Source organism: Rattus norvegicus, chromosome 11, assembly GCF_036323735.1.
Source record: "Rattus norvegicus strain BN/NHsdMcwi chromosome 11, GRCr8, whole genome shotgun sequence".
Classification (NCBI taxonomy): Eukaryota; Metazoa; Chordata; class Mammalia; order Rodentia; family Muridae; genus Rattus; species Rattus norvegicus.
In genome coordinates this window covers 56,816,197-56,832,630 of record NC_086029.1, presented here as the reverse complement: position 1 = coordinate 56,832,630, position 16,434 = coordinate 56,816,197, and the positions used below count along the sequence as shown (strand labels likewise).

Below are 16,434 nucleotides of genomic sequence, written 5' to 3'. Positions count from 1 at the left end.
GATGGAGAGAGTTGGTGCTAAGCAGTGTTAAGGTCTATGATTTGACCTTAGTATTTATTATTTTTCATTATCATTTATATATGTAAATATTTATTATTATTTCTTGTTTTGAGCTTTTCTGGTTTTCAGACAGGATGTCCGGTAGCCCAGGCTGCACTCTAACTTACTATGTAGCCAAGGCTCACCTTGACTCTTAATCCTGCTCCCACTCCTAAATGTAGGGATTGAGTCATTCACCAACACACACCTTGCTCCACTGCTTTCTAAGCTTTGCCATGGTTGCAAGTGAAGGTCCATACCTTGTCACATTTGCAGAGCATGGAAACGAGGATTTTAGAGCTAGGCAAGGGAAACAAAGCCTGCAGATCAGATCCCCAAAGAAAATTCAAAGTCTTCTTCAGTGGTGGTTGAGCTTTTTACAAATTTATGGGTGTGGCACTTTAGGGCGAGAGGGAAAAGGAGCCATAAACAGCAGTTTAAAGGACAGTGCACCCTTTCCCATTCTGGCCTGGGTGAAGCAGGCTTGTGGGCCAGTGACACCCAGAAATTAAGAGGGTTTTGGAACCCGGGAGGTCGTGGACGGTTGTCCCGCGGCTGTCATCATGCCACAAAATGAATATATTGAATTGCACCGCAAACGATATGGATATAGTTTGAACTACCATGAGAAAAAAAGAAAGAAAGAAGGTCGGGAGACCCATGAACGTTCAAAGAAGACAAAAAGAAAAAAGAAAAAAATTGATTGGCCTGAAGGCTAAGCTCTACCACAAACAGCGCCAGCCGAGAAAATATAAATGAAAAGGATGCATGAAAAGAAAAACACCAAGCAGAAGGATGATGAGAAAACTCCACAGGGAGCAATCCCTGCCTATCTGCTGGACACAGGGCCAGTAGAGCACAAAAGTACTTTCCAACATGAAAAGCAGTAACAAAAAGAAAGGCGGGAAAATGAAAAGTTCCTCTACCCAAAGTTCGTGCTTAAGGAGAAACAGAAGCTTGAAAGTTACTTGAACAGGAAAAAGAAAAAGGAAGTCAGGGAAGAGAATAGTTACTAGTCTGCTTTGTTGGTGATTTTACAAGAAAACCACCTAAATATGAAAGGTTCATTAGGCCAATGGGCCTACGTTGCAAAAAAGCCCATCTTTCACACTCTGAGCTGAATACTACCTTTTGCCCACCTATTATCTGTGTGAAAAAGAATCCCTTCTCCCCATTACATACAACCCTGAGTGAGATCACCAGAGGCACAGTCGTTGATGTGAATGTGAGCAAGCTGGGCCTTGGGACACAGAGGCAAGGTGACTTGGGGAAAGTGTGCTCAAGTTACCAACAATCCTGAAAACGATGGGTGCGTAAATGCAGTCTTGCTGGTCTGACAGTGACGGCATCATACAAGTCATTCCACTCACTACCAAAGACTACACACTGTGAGGAATACACCATCGCTGTGCTCTTTCTGAACTAGCCTTACCCCGTGTGCAGTCATCAAGAAGTACTTAAATTGTAAAGGAAAATGAAACACTGCCCAATTTACAGTTGGTCTTTAAAAAAGACAAAGCAGGCAGGAGAGATGGCTCTGTGTTAAGGGCACTGACTGCTCTTCCAGAGGATCTGGGAACACTGTGGAAGCTGGTGAAGAAAGAATGTGTGTGCTGGAGGGAGGTGTGGGATGGGTGGCCGTATGTCTTGCAGGTATAACATGTTTACCCACCTCCATCTTGCACTAGAAACTACACTGGCCTGGTAGCCATGGCAACACCTGAAGAAAAAGCCAGGTCTATGGAGACAAATCTATTGACTGGCTTTAGTAGAAAAAGAAAAAAAAAAAAAAAGAGGGAATGCCTCACTTCCTGCGCTCAAGTGATCCCCCTGCCTCAGTGATCACTCCAACCCCCAACTAGTGTCATTAGTTTTAGCCTACCTAAGGTGCATATATGACAAACGTTTAATCTGCAGATACAATACTGATAAAAGAAAGAGAACAAAACAGCCTCGAGAGCAGAAGTTTTGAGCAAACTTGTATCAGTTTATTTACAATTGTAATTTATAAACAGTAACACAAACATCTTTACATTAATATTATGAAAAAAGTCCCATAGCTGAGATGGTTGAAAAATGAGACTTCAGGACATTTCAAAGAGGGTGTCAAGAAAATGGAAGAAATGAAATACAACAGTTTGGGAGAAGAGTTATAAATATCAAGTACCTCACAGGGTGCAATCTCATGCAAATGTCTTCAACCACTCAAATACACTGTTTTTATTTAGATATCAGAATAGAGTTCTTTTAATTATGTTATCTTTTATTCACTTGATTTCCATTATGCAAATTAAAACACTGGCTACTAGTGGGGTACACCTAGATACTTCTATCAACCAACCCCTTGGAGAAAATCTATGACATTGTATGACTTGGCAGGTTATGTTTACTATTTTTCAAACAGATTTTATAAAAATCATCCCATGGTCCAAAGATGTTCTGGATCTCTCAGCACAGTGGCTAATATGGGCCACAGAAATTAATCTGAGCAAGCTGCAAAACAAGCAGGCCGCTTCTGGCTTTTTTTTTTTTTCCCAGAGTACAAGAATGAAAAAAAAGTTTCAACTACTGAGATTTTACTGAGAAGACAAAACCAAAAAATTTTTTAGAAAGTGATAGAAAAACAATAAAATTTCTGTAGCTCTCTGATTATCTATTTTTAAACTGGACATTAGTGTGGTCACAGGTGATCATTTCAAGGAGGATAATCAGTGTGTTCAAAACATTTGAAACAGCCTAGACCAAATGACCCATGACATTCTTACAGATACAATTCTGTCCCCCGAGTGCTAATTTTAACCTAACATGCCTACTTACTTCTAATGCTGTTAACTGTTCCTTAGCAAACCCTGGGATGAGGCTCTCTGTCTCTGAGTCAATTGTCTCTGAATAATTACCCACTGGAGCAAAGATGGGGCGAAGCTGACACTTCAGGGTCTCCTAGGGACTGTACTGGAGTTGCTATGATCTCCATCCATTCTATCAAACAGACTTCAATCTTTTTAAGAACAGAAACAGTGAGCTAATTATGAATCTAACCATTTATTTTCCAATAATGCTCATTGTAGTAAAACTCAATGTAGCAATTAAATCTCTTCAACTAATTCTATCCATAAATTTCAGTGAAGACATTGCAAATACGTATGTGTACAGTTGTTTTAGAACCGAAAATGATGCATGTCTTTAAAACAGCTCTTCAAAACAGAACTGCATTCTAAGCCCTTGATCCATAGGGCACAAGGCCAGTTACTTAAAAGTCATTTAATAACTGACCTTTATAATAAATCATCATATAAAACCAAAGATGCAAAAGAAATTTTTAAAAAAGTGTACCCATCCCGAGATTGATTACAATAATTTGCATTTAGACCCTCTCCTCAGGCACCCCGTGAGCAAATCAAAGGTCTCTGGTTAGTATTGAGTCAGGAAATATATTTTCATGTTTCTCTTCGTTGCCTTAATTTCTCTTAAATAACTTTCTTTTACATTAACTTTCCAAAGCATCCAACACTTTCATGATCTGCTGTTTTATGGCTCTGGTAGCATCTCCTGCATTGGGAATCAAATACCTATGGAGGAAAGACAGACATATGTATTAATACAGCACGCTCCCTTCAGACCTCTGTTGAGATGTCACATAAAGGTAGCAAAGATGCCCTGCTATGTGCTCCATAAACTTCCCTCAGCAGATGATCAAACTGCTCCTTGAAAATCCAAAAGTCAAAGCCAGGGACTTCTCATGTTACACAGCTAAGATTCTCTGAACTACCTAAGTATCTAAGCATGTGTAATGTGCAAAGAAAACACAGGTAACCACTGTGCTTGCTGTCTAGTACAGATGTCATTTAAGCTGCTACAGTTAGGATTTGATGGCATCCAATTCCACAGACAATGACAGCTCCAGGACCTGCTAGTCTGACCTCAAGCAAAACATTAGGTTGTCTAAAACAGATTCAAACCATCTCTAGGGTGGGAAGTTTTGATGATAGAAAATAAAACACCAACTTAGCATTCTAAGACAAATTTATTTCCCCACAAATCAGCATTTAATATAGCATTTGTATAATTCTTTTTCTAAACAATGTTTTACTTGTGTATATGCATTGTGCACATGCACTGCATGTCTTTTTTTGTTTTGGTTTGATTTTGAGTTTTTTTGTGTAGCCCTGGCTGTCCTGGAACTCATTCTGTAGGACATGATGGTCTTGAACTCAGATCCACCTGCCCCTGCCTCCTTAGTGCTGGGATTAAAGAAGTGTGCCACCCCAACCAGCTTGTCTTGCCTGGCGGGGAGGGGGAGTATAGCATCTGTGAGCCACTGCACGTGGGTTCTAGATGCTGGGAACTGAGGTCTGGCCCTCATGACAGAGTCTCTAGACTGTTACGGTATTTCTTCTTGTTTGTTTCTATATTACACTTACTTAGTGGGGGTGCAGGGTACTTATGTCAGAGTGTTAAGTCGAGCTCAGGGACTCGACTCCTCAGGCTTGGCAACAAGTGCCTTTACCTGATAAGCCATCCCTCTTGATGTCTAGATTATTCTTAATGACTCTGAGGTGACGTCTGCCACAGTGTAACTGAAATCATGCACCAGTGTAGAAGCCACTTATGAGCACTCTAGGAAGATTACAGATGAGGTGTTCCCAGAGCGGAGCACCTCAGTCAATACCCACTCAGAAAAATCAAGAAGGAGCCTGCACTTAATGGGTTGCATTGATTCAGATAATAATAATAATAATAATAATAATAATAATAATAATAATAATAATAATAATAAAATCTTACCTTTCGATAGCCAAGATTTCTATCCCGGAAGCACTGCTGTTTCCATACTTGAAGGTAATTAGCTCAGGATGTTTTTTTTTGGACGTAATTTTAACTACAGAATTTAGTGCTTGTCGAGACTGGATATAAGCCAGTCCTTTCCTCGAAAGAATCTCCCTTAAGCAGTACATATGTGTGGCCGTAACCAACAGATGACTTGAAAAAAAAGGAAGCTTAAATGAATAGGGTTCCAACAGACATAGTTCAACAGCTCCAACTGTAAACAAATTCAGCTTTAAAGAATTATTTTGAGTTACCTATGAATATATTTGATGAACAAGCTATATATTTTTATTTAATTTTATGTAAAATAGCTTTAATTAACAGATAATACCACATTACTTAAGAGTAAAGGTATGTTTAATAGTGAAAAGTTGAGTATAATATATAATGTTTAAGTTTTAATGGACTGTCCTGCCATTCTCAGAATTTTTAACAGATTATATGTATCCAAAACTACTCTCCGTCTAAGCCCACTTGGCAACTGTTGGGTTTCCTTACATATTTTGTAATATTCTGCAACTAAATCTTGAAGGCAAAATGGGCACAGATTAAAAGCAATTAAAAGAGAAAACCTCAAAACTCTCAGAATTTAGCTGTCTTCCAGCATAACAAACAGGAGGCAAACTGCTGAACAGGCCTAGAACGTGAACCATTTTGCTCCCTGGCCTAGCTTTGTGAGGAGAACAGGTATGTAAGAGAAAGGGCGAGGCCCACGAGACACTGCGCGACAAGAGGCAGGCAGTAGCAGGCAGTGCAGGACGGACCCAGAAGAGAAGGGAAACTGGCAAGGCTGACTCGGGAACACTGGAAACACTGGGGATGACCTAGGGCAGCATTAACTCAGTAACCTTCATTCTGGTGAACGATGGCACTGGAGTTACAACAGAAACTGCCCATATCCTTGGGACATACTGCCCATATCCTTGGGACATGCGTGCTGAGCACTTAGGGTGAGGTGGCCTGAACAGCCTGACTGTGCCACACTTACTGTGGGGACTGTGAAGAGCTGCCAAGCCAACGTGTCCAGGAGAGGGGCATCAGAGCCTGTCTCAGAATCTCCAAAATACTAAGTGCCTAAGACCTTTAAAAACAGACACTTAATGCGGGTTGACAGTGAGAAATTAGGCCTTTAGCACTTGAATAAAGGTCCCTGGCAATTTACTTTTATATTAGCCTTTCCTAATTCGAGTTACTTGCAAAAAGATTTTCAAAAGTACCTGGGAAACATATGCCCGCTTTCTTTTACTTCTTTACAAGGAAAATGGTGCTTGATGTCTGGCTTGTTGATCCAGGTCTGGATGTTTACGACTTCCTTTCTATCATCATCTGACATGGAAGAGCTGTCGATCTCATCTGAGGTCAGAGAAGTGTTAAAGGGCGTCAGCACCATGGACACAGGGCACCAAGGGAACCGCATAAGAAGCACTTTGAACCCTATTGGCTCTGTTACAGGGTCATTGGGAAACAACCCCTTAGTCCAGTCAAACTACTGGGAGTACATTTTGCAGGGTTTTGATAAAAGATGAGCAACTATGGTCTGACGCATCAGTGAGAAGCAGCTGTCTTGGGGCAGGGGAGGAAGTCTCTGACTTGTAGATAGAAAATAACACTAAGTTCGGTCTCCATACATCAGAAAATGTTTTTCAATGGAAATAAACATTCTAATTTTGTTTTCCTAAATTAAGAATTGCAGTGCCTCGGGTTAAGAATTCCCCCTTTGTCTTCGTGTGTGTTCCTAGAGTGCAAGTGTGGGCATATGCCTGTGGGGGCCAGAGGACAGCTGCTGCTATCACTCCTCAGAAGCCAACCGCTCTTTATAGTTTTGAATTTTTATATTTCTGTATTTTTATTTATGTGAGCGTGTGTGTCAGTCTATATCATGCGTGGGACAGAAGAGAACACTAGATTCCCTAGAGGGCTCCCTGCCATGATGCTGGAAGCAAGTTCAGGTCCTCTGGAGAAGTGAGTGTTCCTAACTGCTGAGCCATCTCTCAGCCTTACTTAACGCGCGTGCGCGCGCGCGCGCGTGTGTGTGTGTGTGTGTGTGTGTGTGTGTGCGCGCATGCGCACATGTGTGGGTGTGAGGTATGGAGGCAGAGGTTCTCTTATAAGAATCAGATCTACCTGCACATGATGTGTGTCCTGAACTCAAGTTACCATGCTTGCTTGGCAGCAAGCCCCTCACCTACTGAACCATCTGACCAGCTTGCTCCCTTTCCCCCTCCCTGCTCCCCTCCTCACCCCTTCCACCCCTCCCCGCCCCTCCCCTGCCCCTCTTTTTTTTTTTTTTTTGAGACATCCACCTTTGTTTTGAGACAGTGTTTGTCACTGCCCTGGAGCTCATAGGCTCACTAGGCTGGCTGGGTGTGAACAAACCCCGGGGATCCACTCATCTCTTCATCCTGGTGGGTGGTATTGCCAGCATGGGCCCCTCTGCTAACTAGTTTCATGACAACTTAACAAAGTAATTATGAAAGAAAACCTCAGTTGAAAAAATGCCCCATTAGATTGGCCTGAGGGAGCCTGTGCGTGTTTTATTATTGATGATTGATACGGGCAGACCAGATTACTCTATGTGGTGCCACCCATGGCTGGTAGTTCTTAGTGCTGTGAGAAAGTAGGCTGAGCAAGGCAGTAAGTAGCCCTCCCTCCACGATCTGGCTTTGTTTCTGTCCTCAGAGATGGAGTATGACCGCAGAACTGGAGGGTGAAATAAACCCTTTTTTCTCTAAGTTGTTTTGGTCATAGTGTTTTATCCCAGCAATTGAAAACCTAAGTTTGTCAGCCACCATAGTTAACTGTTTTTGTTTTCTTGGTGAGACGGTTTCTCTGTGTAGCCCTGGGTGCCCTGGGACTCACTCTATAAACCAGACTGGTCTCGAACAGACAGCCTCTGCCTCTGCCTCTGAAGTGCTGGGATTAAAGGCGAGTGCCACCCCCGCCTTCTTCCAGAAGTAGAAGAGAGGACTGGACTCAGGTTCGCACTTTATTGAGTGGGCTATCTCCCGGCACCTTTGCTTTCAGTGACTTGTTCACGATAGAGACAACACTAAAGAAAATGTCAGGCGTCAACCCTCCAGCCCTCAGGTTGTTATTCCCTCCTCTGGGCACCTTCTCTTTGCCAATAGGGACTTCCCGTGTGAACAGTCCTACAGGGGTCCTTCCTGTAATCAATGTGCTCATCTTCAGAATGCAGAAGCATCTGCATCTATCTGAGAGAGGCAGTGAAGTACAACACAGTCTTCTGGGACTGCTACCCGTCTCCCAACACTGTAGCAGTCATGCATGCTGACGCATACAGTTCCAGTGTCCCCCTTTTGCTATGTCCAACTTTCCATCTCATACGTAGGCATGTTTGTCGGGAAGTGTCAAATAGACCACAGTGGGCTCATCCACTGTCCACTCATTCTCTCCCTTTTGCTCAAGAAGGAAGTTAAAATAATCAGGAGGACAAAGAAGTACATAGCACCAGGAAGACGGCAACAGAGATGACAAAGGAAAAAGAAACAGCTAGAAATATCATATTTACTTCACTGCAAATGTTTTAGCAGTCAAATTTGTAATGTTATTGAAACATCAACTGCTTTTCTTGAGCAATCTTACTGCTAAGGGCTAACTCTATGGACAGACTTTCAAAGTTCTTCGTGATGGATGTATAAAACTGGAGCCGCCCAAAACTTAAGCAGAAGACTCCAGAGTTGAATCCTCAGACTGGGCAAATGGGAATATCCACAGCAGACAGGGCACACTGGGCTGACAGGGGGCTGGGATGGAGCACTGACAGCACTGGCTGCTCTTGCAGAGGACGGGGTTCAGTTCCCAGCACCCATGTGGCAGCTCCCAGCCGTCTGTCACTCCTGTTCCTGGGGATCTTTGCAGACACGCATTGAGGCAGAGAACCAATGCACATAACATAAAAGTAACTACATCAATTTTAAAAAATAAGAGAGTAAACAGATGTATGGGTATTGCTGAGTGGGAAGGACGGTGACATTCACATTTATAATCTTCTCACTTTTACTAACATAACTTTTTTTTACTAACATGACCTTTTCCAACTTAATATGCATATAAACTATGACTACTTACATTATTTAGGCTGTGGAATTATAAATTAAAATTATAAATTGATTTTGATTTAACATAAAGGCAATCCTAGGGAAAGTTAATCTATAGTGCCATCTGGTGGCCTTTTAGGACCTTAGCACCTTCTCACAGACCCACAACTCTCAGGCAGCAGGTGGGTGAGTGTTCAAAGGGATTAAAATATGATCACATGGGCTTAAATACAACTTCCACAAACTGCTTGCTCCTCAGCTGATGACTGTTGGTCGAGGCCTATGCAAAATTTCTGTGCAGATTTCTAGAGGGCACCATTCATGAATTCTAAAACCAAAGCATTACTATAAGCCCCTCTGAGGTTCAAATGGCTCTTTCACTGGGTTCCCTAAGACCACTGGAAAACACAGAGAGTTACATTACAATTCATTACAGTAGCAAAATTACAGGTGAAGTAGCAAGAGAAATAATGTTGGGGATCACCACAGCATGAAGGGCTGTCAAAGCTTTAGCAAGAGTGAGAACAACTGCCATAGACAATTCCTGCTGTGGAAGTTTGTCCCGGGAAGCATTTGCTTGCTAGTCCCAGGATGACCAGCCCTGAGGGCTGAACAAGAGAGAGTGTATTATTACTCAACCTGTGTCGTATTCCTCTTCATCGCCAATGCTGAACACAGGCTTCACTCCACGGTAAGGCTTGCCCACTCTGTCACTGCTGCTCACATGCCTGTATTAAAACAAGTTTAGGAAGAAGTAATCAGAGATTTTTAACTCAGCATCATCTGTCTGTTCGAACACAATGTAAATGTTCTCTGCCCGTCACAGAGCACCCACAGCTTTAGGACAATACATTAAGAAAACTGCAAGGAGATAAATTCTGTAAGCAAAGAGGCATGTGCCATCGCATCCAGCCACGGTAAACAGCTTCAGCGCTCCTAGTTAAGCCAGGGGTTAGGTGCTTCTGGGCCTTCGGAAGTTAGCCCTCTGCTGTTTCCTCATTTGAAATATAGTAGTAACGAGAGACTTCGCCTGTCAGGATTACTGTGAAACTTAAACAGCTCTCTCTCTCCCCTTTGTGGAGCCCTCAGAACAGCACCTAGTAAACGTGCACTACCAGTTTACTGCACAGAACAAACCCAGCAGCAAGAACAGGAAGGCTGCAAGTTTCTCAGAGTTTTTCTTCCGCCTTTATTACTGCTGCTTCTGTTTTAATCCATACCAAGATTCTACTTCTTTTGCATAAATTAAAGTGCTTCAGTAAAATATTGCATAGTTCTGGGGAAAAACTGTTTCCTTTGCTAGGTAACTACCCAATACAAAGAAGGCTAGATTTGTTCTTTCTTCACCTAACATAAACACCTGAGAGTCTTCTGTTTTTCAAGAATCTTAATCTTGAAAGAAAAATCACTGTGGGCTGGTGAGATGGCTCAGTGGTTAAGAAGACTGACTGCTCTTCCAGAGGTCCTGAGTTCAATTCCCAGCAACCGTTACATGGTGGCTCACAACAATCTACAAAGGGATCTGATGCCCTCTTCTGGCATGCAGGTGTACATGCAGACAGAGCACTCCTACATTAAAAAAAAATACATAAATTTTTTAAAAATCTTCATTTGAGTAGACTTAAATATTTACCTTTAAACCAAGCCTCCTTAAAGCAAGCAAGCAGGCAAACACTAATTGAGCTTAGTATGACAGACCCTCTTAGAAGTACAAGTTAGGTTAACCTATACTTAAAATTTTGTTGATTAACACATGTATAATGCAAAATTATCCTGTAAGCTATCAAACTATGATCATTAAGAAGTGTCAGAGTTTAGATCTGAAATGTCCCCAAAGGAGCCTGTGGTGAAGCTTATTCCTGGTGTAGTGCTGTTTGGAAGGTGGTAGAAAGTTCCAGAGGCAAGGTTTAATGAAAAGCCTTCAAGCACTGGGGCATATTCTCTACGTCTCTGTCTCCCTGCTTCTCTGTGTATATGTGTGTGTGCTGTAAGTGCGCATGTGCACATCATATACACTTATATGTGCATGCATACAGGGCCAGTGGACAATCTTGGCCGTTCCTCTTAAGTACTAACTACCTTGCTTTGTGAGATAAAGGTCTCTCACTAGACTGAGGCTTACCAAGTAGCCAGGCTGGTCATGCAGAGGCCCAGGGATCTGCCTGGCTTTGCTTCCCTAGGGCTAGGACTATGATCACAAACTACCACACCCAGCTTCTTTTTTCAAGATCTATTTATTCCTTCTTTATGTATACAGTGTTCTGCCTGCATGTGTGCCTGCAGGCCAGAAGAGGGCACCAGATGCTCTTAACCTCTGACCCATCTCTTCAGCTCCTGCCCAACTTTTGTTTGTTTTTTAAATGTAAGTTTCTGGGATTGAATTAGGGGCCTCGTGTTTGCAAGGCAAGCATCTTACTAAGTTTCTCCCCCACCCTATACAGAAAAGTTTGTTTGAAACAAATAATAAAAATTTCTGTGACATTTCTTCAAATTCTCACAAATTTAATACAATTCAATGTTGCTTTTTCTTTTAATCTACACTTGTTTGTTTGGACTATTTTTTTTAAAAGAAGTATATTGATATTTTCAGAAACATCTACAGAAATAGTTTGGACAAGTTTTAACTTGGCTTGCTCAGAAATAAATTTGATTCTTTCAAACTGCTAATTAAATTACTCATTCAAAACAAATACACCTATATGTGGACGAGAGAAAAGTAAAGAAAAAGTTAAGAATTTGAGAGAAAAACATAATTAAACTGACCAGAGGTGAATTCAATGGTCCTATAGAAGGATGATCTACAAGCAGATTATAGTTCTCAAAAAGAACAAGTTTCTTTACAGACTAAGGTAAAATTAAATAGTTGTCTTATAATTGCCTTGTGTAGGAACAGTTCAAAAAAAATTCAGATTATTCAACCGGTACTTTAAAAATGCTGTTTCCAATCAGTGCGAACACTGAAATGATGAGAAAGTCAACCCAAAATTAACCCAAAATGGCTGAATTTCTATTCAAAGTATGGCAAGACTCTTTAAAAAAATATATCTCGTTATTGTTGTGTGTGCACAGACTTGTATGTGAGCCATGGAGTGTACGTGGAGGTCAGAGGACAGCTGGTGGCACCTGCTTCTCTTGTCCCTCCAAGGCTGGCCCAGGGACCAAATCCAGGAGGTCAGGCCCCACAAGTATCTTTACCTGTTCAGCCACCTCACCGACTATGCTTTCTTTCGTAAATGTTCAATTATCACTATATTAATATTCCAATTTAAGGTGAAGAAAATCTCTGCTAGATATAAACTACAATGCTGCATGAGGTTATTAAGTTGGCAGGGCTTGTCTGCTTAAACTAATTTGAAGACTCAGCGTTTTAAACCTTAAATCAAATCTTCGTATCATCCGTCAACCACCATCTTACTGAGGACAGAGGAGGAAATGGATTGGACGGTAGAGACCATGTCTCCCACGATCTCCTTCATGGAAAACCCAAACTCAGAACCCGAGAACTCTAGCTCTTTCAAACAGATTTATATATGCTAACTCATCAATGTCAATGCATACACCTCATTAAGTAAAATCTGAAAATTTATAAATTTGCATAGAGTTCATGTTCAAATTCCGATTCGGGAGACATGGCTCACTGATGAAGAACAGTATCTGAATGTCCACGACCCTGGCTTAACTCCAGCATCAGGTTCTGACCACGAACTGTTTCTGGACTTGGGTGCTGTCATTTTCTATAAGGGCAGGAGACTCGTCAATTATGAGACGACTCAGGCTCCTCTGACCCCCAGGTCAGTGGACATTTCACCCCTCACTATTTCAGAATAAAAACTGCAGAATTTATAAAGTCCTTGGGTTTGAGCATGTTTGATTTCCATCTGAGGAACAAGGAGATAGGAACATGCAAGGGAGAAAAATCAGGCACAAGACAAAACGAAAGCACGATGTCAGCATGGTACACTCCCATGAGCAGACTGGAAAAAGGGCAACTCCACAAGCAGCAGCACCAAAGTCTAGCCAAGTCGGCACGAGGCTCGCAGACCGCGCGAAGCATGCTGGAGGGAGTGAACAGACCATTCAGGTGAGCTGACTACTCATTGGCTTACCGCTCTGTACATGATCTGTCTGGCCAAGGAAGATTGAAAGACATTCTATAGCAAATCAAGGCAGAGGACAGAACAAAATGATTATAAAAAAATGCAGCAGCCTTAGAAAATACACAATAAAATTGGGTTTTCAACCAGTAAATACATTATAAAGAAATTATTTCAATCATCTCAAGCACGAAGGAGAATGAAGAAAAGCCAGTTTTACATGACACTTCACCAGACAACAATCTTTTTATCTTACAGTTATCAGTGGTCAATCTTAGAGGTAAACGAGTGCACTTTAAAACCAAACTTTACCTAGGAAGCGCAAGGCCCTGGGTTCGGTCCCCAGCTCCGAAAAAAAAAAAAAAAAAAAAAAAAAAACTTTAATGTTCTCACCAAACTGTAGCAGCAAAAGTCTGGGGACTCAGAAGCACTGTAGGAGGGTTTCCCTTTGGAGAGCAGATGTAACTTCATTATGCAAACAAATCCTCCAAGCTCCATCAAATGCCTTAGTATGTATTGTAGGCCATTTTACGTGAGGGACAGTTTGGGGGTTAGGGACGGTAACCCGTTCTTCATCCTTGTACTTACTAAATGGGACATACTTCTGTATGCATACGCACTATACTAGAAGGGACATTCCATTGTTAGAATCAAATGTTTCAGCTTTCCCAGGATATCGCCAGGAAGATGGGAGAGGAAATCAATCACTAGCATATGCTGACGATCGGAAATGCTGAGAAGCAAATTCCATACTTGAGTCAGAATCCTTCTGCTTTTGTCACTGTGACGTTAGTCCACATGAGTCCACCCTGAGAACTGTGCAATCAAGTACCTCATCACAAAGGACTCATCATGCTGTAAGCTCACAATCTGGGGTTGGCCACACCCATGCTATTCCAGGCTGCAGAATGCATGCGCCCGAGCTAGACTAACACTATTACACCGTACACTCAGAACAGACAGCAAAACGAAGTCTTAAATATCCTCGCCAGTTGTTCACCATGTTCCTTTTTTTAATTCATGGAAAAATGGTGTTTGTTTATATTTTTAAACAAATTCCTTTAAGATGTGAACTTGGTAACATGTGGTTCTGTTGTATTGAGCATGAATCTAGGCTTTAAACTCTCGAAGCAGAGGTTCCTGCTGTGCACTGTTTGCTGGCAGTCGGGGAGCAGCTGCCCTATGTACTATGAGCCCAGGACACAGCCTTTCTGTAATGAATGGGATGAGGGACAAACACAGATGCACCTTCCTCTGTGGATGAGAAAGGCTCTGCGGAGCAAACATGAGCAGGGACGGTAGCCAGCCTGCAGTGGGGATGGCATGGTGACATCATAGATGTGGGACCCCCTTCTACAGCACTCCAAGTGAGATCTATGACAGAACATTTCTTCAATTTAATTACTCATCCTAAGTTCACACTGCATTAGAAACTCACCGGTCCACAGGAGTTGACGTGTTCTCAATGAAACTGATGACCTTTTCCCTAACATTAACAGATTTTGTCTTTAGAGCCACAGTCATTTTATTGACAAGGGACTTCATCCCTCTATCATTTGAGCCGTTACAAGATTCACCCTGAAAGACAAGAACACAGATGAACCACTCTACATAATCAGTGCATACATGACCGCCAAAGGGTACCTACACTATGGACAGACTTGTATCCCCACCAAATTCCACCGCTGAGTACTACATTCAGTGTACCTCAGAAACCTCTGTATCTGAACAAAGGGTGTTTAGAGAAACAACTGCAATTAAATTAGGTCAGGGTAGGTTCAGTTCTGTTTATGGGGGAAAGTGTACATTTCCATGTGTCCATGTGTATGTACGTACTCAACTTTCCGCCTTACCTCATATGGCCTTTACTCTACACACACAAATCTGTCTCCATGGTAAGAGTTGGAGAAGGGGAGCTGGGTAAAGTGCTCGCCTTCCAAGCAGGACATTCTGAGTGTGGGTCTCCAGGACCCATGTGAAATCAAGGCCCAACATTACACATCTGTAACCCAGCATGGGGGATAGGGAGGGGCAGGACCCACAGGAGGATGCCTGTCACTGACCAATCTATCTGAACTGGTCAGCCCAGGTTCAGTAACAGGCCCTGTCTTAAAAACAGTAAGGCAGACAGTGACTAAGAAAGACAGATGTCAACCTCTGACCTAGCGTGCACACATGGAGTAGAATTTGTAAAAGAAAAAGGTGAAAGGTGAAAAGAAATGTAAGTATTTAGCAACAAGGTATTAACCGAATAAATGAGAACACACACAATGGGATATTACTTAGCTTTCTTATATACCTAGAGGATCGAGGTAAAAGCAGATTCTCAGAGAAGCCTTATCTGCAAATAATGTACCAACGACCTGCTTTGATCACGTGGCTGAGGATAAACCACAGACCGACAGTGTTCTACCATACATATTCTTGCTCTCCTCAGGCCCTCCTGAGGGTTAACGCTGTTATCGTTTTATTGTGTGAAAGCACAGCTGGAAGGTCTTACTGGAAATCATAAAGGGGGAAGTTGTACAGATGAACTCTGGACCAACAATGGTCTCTACCTAAGTCCAAATGAGTAACTGTCGCCCTGTACAGCAGCTTTCTGCCTCTGTTGTACAGACTAAACATTGGTGCGCGACTACTATTAGTCAACAAATTGATGTAATGACACCTAGTCAACTGTCAAGACGCTTTGCCCAAATGTACTTACTCCCTATAGCAAAACCGCAGTCACTCACAGGACAATCACTGAACATCAGGTACACTAGGCTGGCCAACTGTTCACTTTCTCTACTTGCTGGTGCCAGCATGTCCTTAACCCTGCAACAGTGATTCCTCATTGCACACTAAACACTTCTGACATCTTTCCTGTTATGCTGGGAGTAGGGAGTTCTGGAAACTGATCCAGCGTGCTCCGCACATTACTTACATCCACAGAGCTGATGCTGCCCCTTGACCCTGAGGTGCTGGCAATCCAATGGCCGTATCCACTTTCCGGTCCCTCCACATTTATGTCTGACAGGTGCTGCTGCAGGGCTGAAAGTAAACAAGACAAACCAAACAAAAGCTGGACAGGAGGCTCCCCGCAAAGACCAAATACCAGAGAGGTCACAGCCAAATGAAAATGGATCAGGACATAATCACCATGTGTCCATCCTGCACCCCCACTGAGAACACCGGGCCACAGGAAACCTTCCCACCTGTCTATGGCCCCTTCAGAGTCCCCAGAGAGACAGCTAGAGAACAGTCTCTCAAGTACTAACAATTCACAGAAAAGCTAGGAGACATCAGTTTTTTCCTATAACAATGTAGACTTGGGCATTAATAAGAGAAAGATTAATGGAGAGGAAAAAAACACATTATAGTTTAAAAAGCTTTCTAGAACTCTAGATTGTAGCCATGGTGATGCGCACTAATGA

General features: G+C 42.3%; 1 protein-coding gene and 1 pseudogene across 4 annotated transcripts in view; one reads left to right on the top strand and one right to left on the bottom strand.

The window, feature by feature from the left end:
- The first annotated feature begins 250 nt into the window (after positions 1 to 250).
- LOC108352326 (ribosome biogenesis protein NSA2 homolog pseudogene) lies at positions 251 to 1,827 on the top strand (annotated as a pseudogene).
- A 178-nt stretch (positions 1,828 to 2,005) lies between these two features.
- Tbc1d23 (TBC1 domain family, member 23) overlaps positions 2,006 to 16,434 on the bottom strand; it is a 58,150-nt gene continuing 43,721 nt past the window's right edge. For 3 of the 4 annotated variants that reach the window (NM_001371895.1, XM_039088379.2, XM_039088380.2), the window contains 7 exons: positions 15,945 to 16,051; positions 14,457 to 14,596; positions 13,031 to 13,075; positions 9,564 to 9,652; positions 6,084 to 6,219; positions 4,825 to 5,019; positions 2,006 to 3,608 (listed from right to left, as the gene is read on the bottom strand). In NM_001371895.1, coding sequence (NP_001358824.1) covers positions 3,527 to 3,608; positions 4,825 to 5,019; positions 6,084 to 6,219; positions 9,564 to 9,652; positions 13,031 to 13,075; positions 14,457 to 14,596; positions 15,945 to 16,051 — 794 coding nt within the window. In that variant the 3' untranslated portion in view covers positions 2,006 to 3,526. The remainder of the gene's footprint in view (positions 3,609 to 4,824; positions 5,020 to 6,083; positions 6,220 to 9,563; positions 9,653 to 13,030; positions 13,076 to 14,456; positions 14,597 to 15,944; positions 16,052 to 16,434) is intronic. The other variant, NM_001371896.1, reaches the window with a different exon arrangement.